We start from the raw sequence: 1,283 nt of genomic DNA on the forward strand, positions 1-1,283 counted from the left end.
TATCTGGAGGCAATGTCATTCAGAGACTGACTAGATAACCTACAGGGGACTAGTGTCTGAATGAGGAAATAGGAAGGGAAAATATTAGTTCTGATTGAATAATATGAATGAAATAACCATTGTCTTCACTAGTAAGTGTCTTGAGATGAGATTTGTCAGTTTTTAATTCCTGTGCACTATGGCACCCCCTAGCTGCACGCTCAAGAGAAGGAGTGGGGAAGAAGAGATTAACTCCTGAAAGTAAAGTTGAGAATAAATGTCTGGTGATGTTCTGATGTCCTTCCATATCTTCATGTCTGCAGGAAATCTGAAAGGAGCAGGGCATCCTGGGACTGCGACCACCCAACATGGCTGTGTCCCCCACACCTGGGCAGATGAAATATGCTCATGACAACATAACAACGACAAGTAGAGATGAGATTTTAGTTCTTAATGTTCACCAAGAATTTTATTTAAATAACTGGTTCTCGATGCTCTCTCTGCTCATCTCCCTGGCTGGGCTGGTGGGCAACAGCCTTGTCCTGTGGCTCCTGGGCTTCTGTATCCCAAGGAATCTCTTCTCCATCTACATGCTCAACTTGGCAGGAGCTGATGCCCTCTTCCTTTGCTTCCAACTTATGTTCAACATTGCATCATTTTTTAGACTAATTAAGAATGTTCACATGATCAGGGTAGTGTACTACATCACACATATGTCCTACACAGTGGGTATGAGCCTCCTGGCCTCGATCAGCACCGAGCGCTGTCTATCTGTGCTCTTCCCCATATGGTACCGATGTCAGCGGCCCAAGCACACATCAACTGTGGTCTGCGCTGTGGTCTGGGCTCTGGCTGGCCTGTTCTGGATAGTATTATTAATCCTTTGTACTCTTCGGATTGATGAAAATATCTGTACAAGCATTCCTCTCTTCCTTTTCATATGGTTCCTCCTCCTCTCTTCTGTCCTGTGTGTGTCAAGCCTGACCCTCCTGCTGAGGGTCCAATGCACCTCACAGCACCAGCAGCCCCCCAAGCTCTACCTGCTAGTTATGCTCAATGTCCTAGTCTTTCTGCTCTGTGGCCTGCCCCTGGGGATCATACATTTCATAAGATACTATAACATACATGACATAAGTCATTGGCTCCCTTGGTTCTTGGCCTGTGTGAACAGCAGCGCCAACCCCTTCATTTATTTCTTCTTGGGCAGACAAAGGCATCAAAGGAAGGAGTCCCTCAGGGTGATACTCCAGAGGGCCTTGGGGGATGGGCAGGTGTTGGGAGATGGAGCAACAGACAGTACCTAG

The 1,283-nt window shown here is 46.8% G+C and overlaps 1 protein-coding gene across 1 annotated transcript; it reads left to right on the forward strand.

Annotated features, from left to right (window-relative positions):
• The first annotated feature begins 347 nt into the window (after positions 1–347).
• On the forward strand, positions 348–1,283 carry LOC141519385 (mas-related G-protein coupled receptor member X1-like). Its single transcript, XM_074231639.1, has one exon. It carries the CDS (start codon positions 348–350, stop codon positions 1,281–1,283), a length of 936 nt encoding a protein of 311 aa, XP_074087740.1.

This window comes from Macrotis lagotis, chromosome 3 (genome assembly GCF_037893015.1).
Source record: "Macrotis lagotis isolate mMagLag1 chromosome 3, bilby.v1.9.chrom.fasta, whole genome shotgun sequence".
NCBI classification, from domain to species: Eukaryota; Metazoa; Chordata; class Mammalia; order Peramelemorphia; family Peramelidae; genus Macrotis; species Macrotis lagotis.

Coding starts and splice junctions, on each gene's coding strand:
- LOC141519385 (XM_074231639.1), top strand. CDS start 348: ATGGCTGTGTCCCCCACACCTGGGCAGATGAAATATGCTCATGACAAC.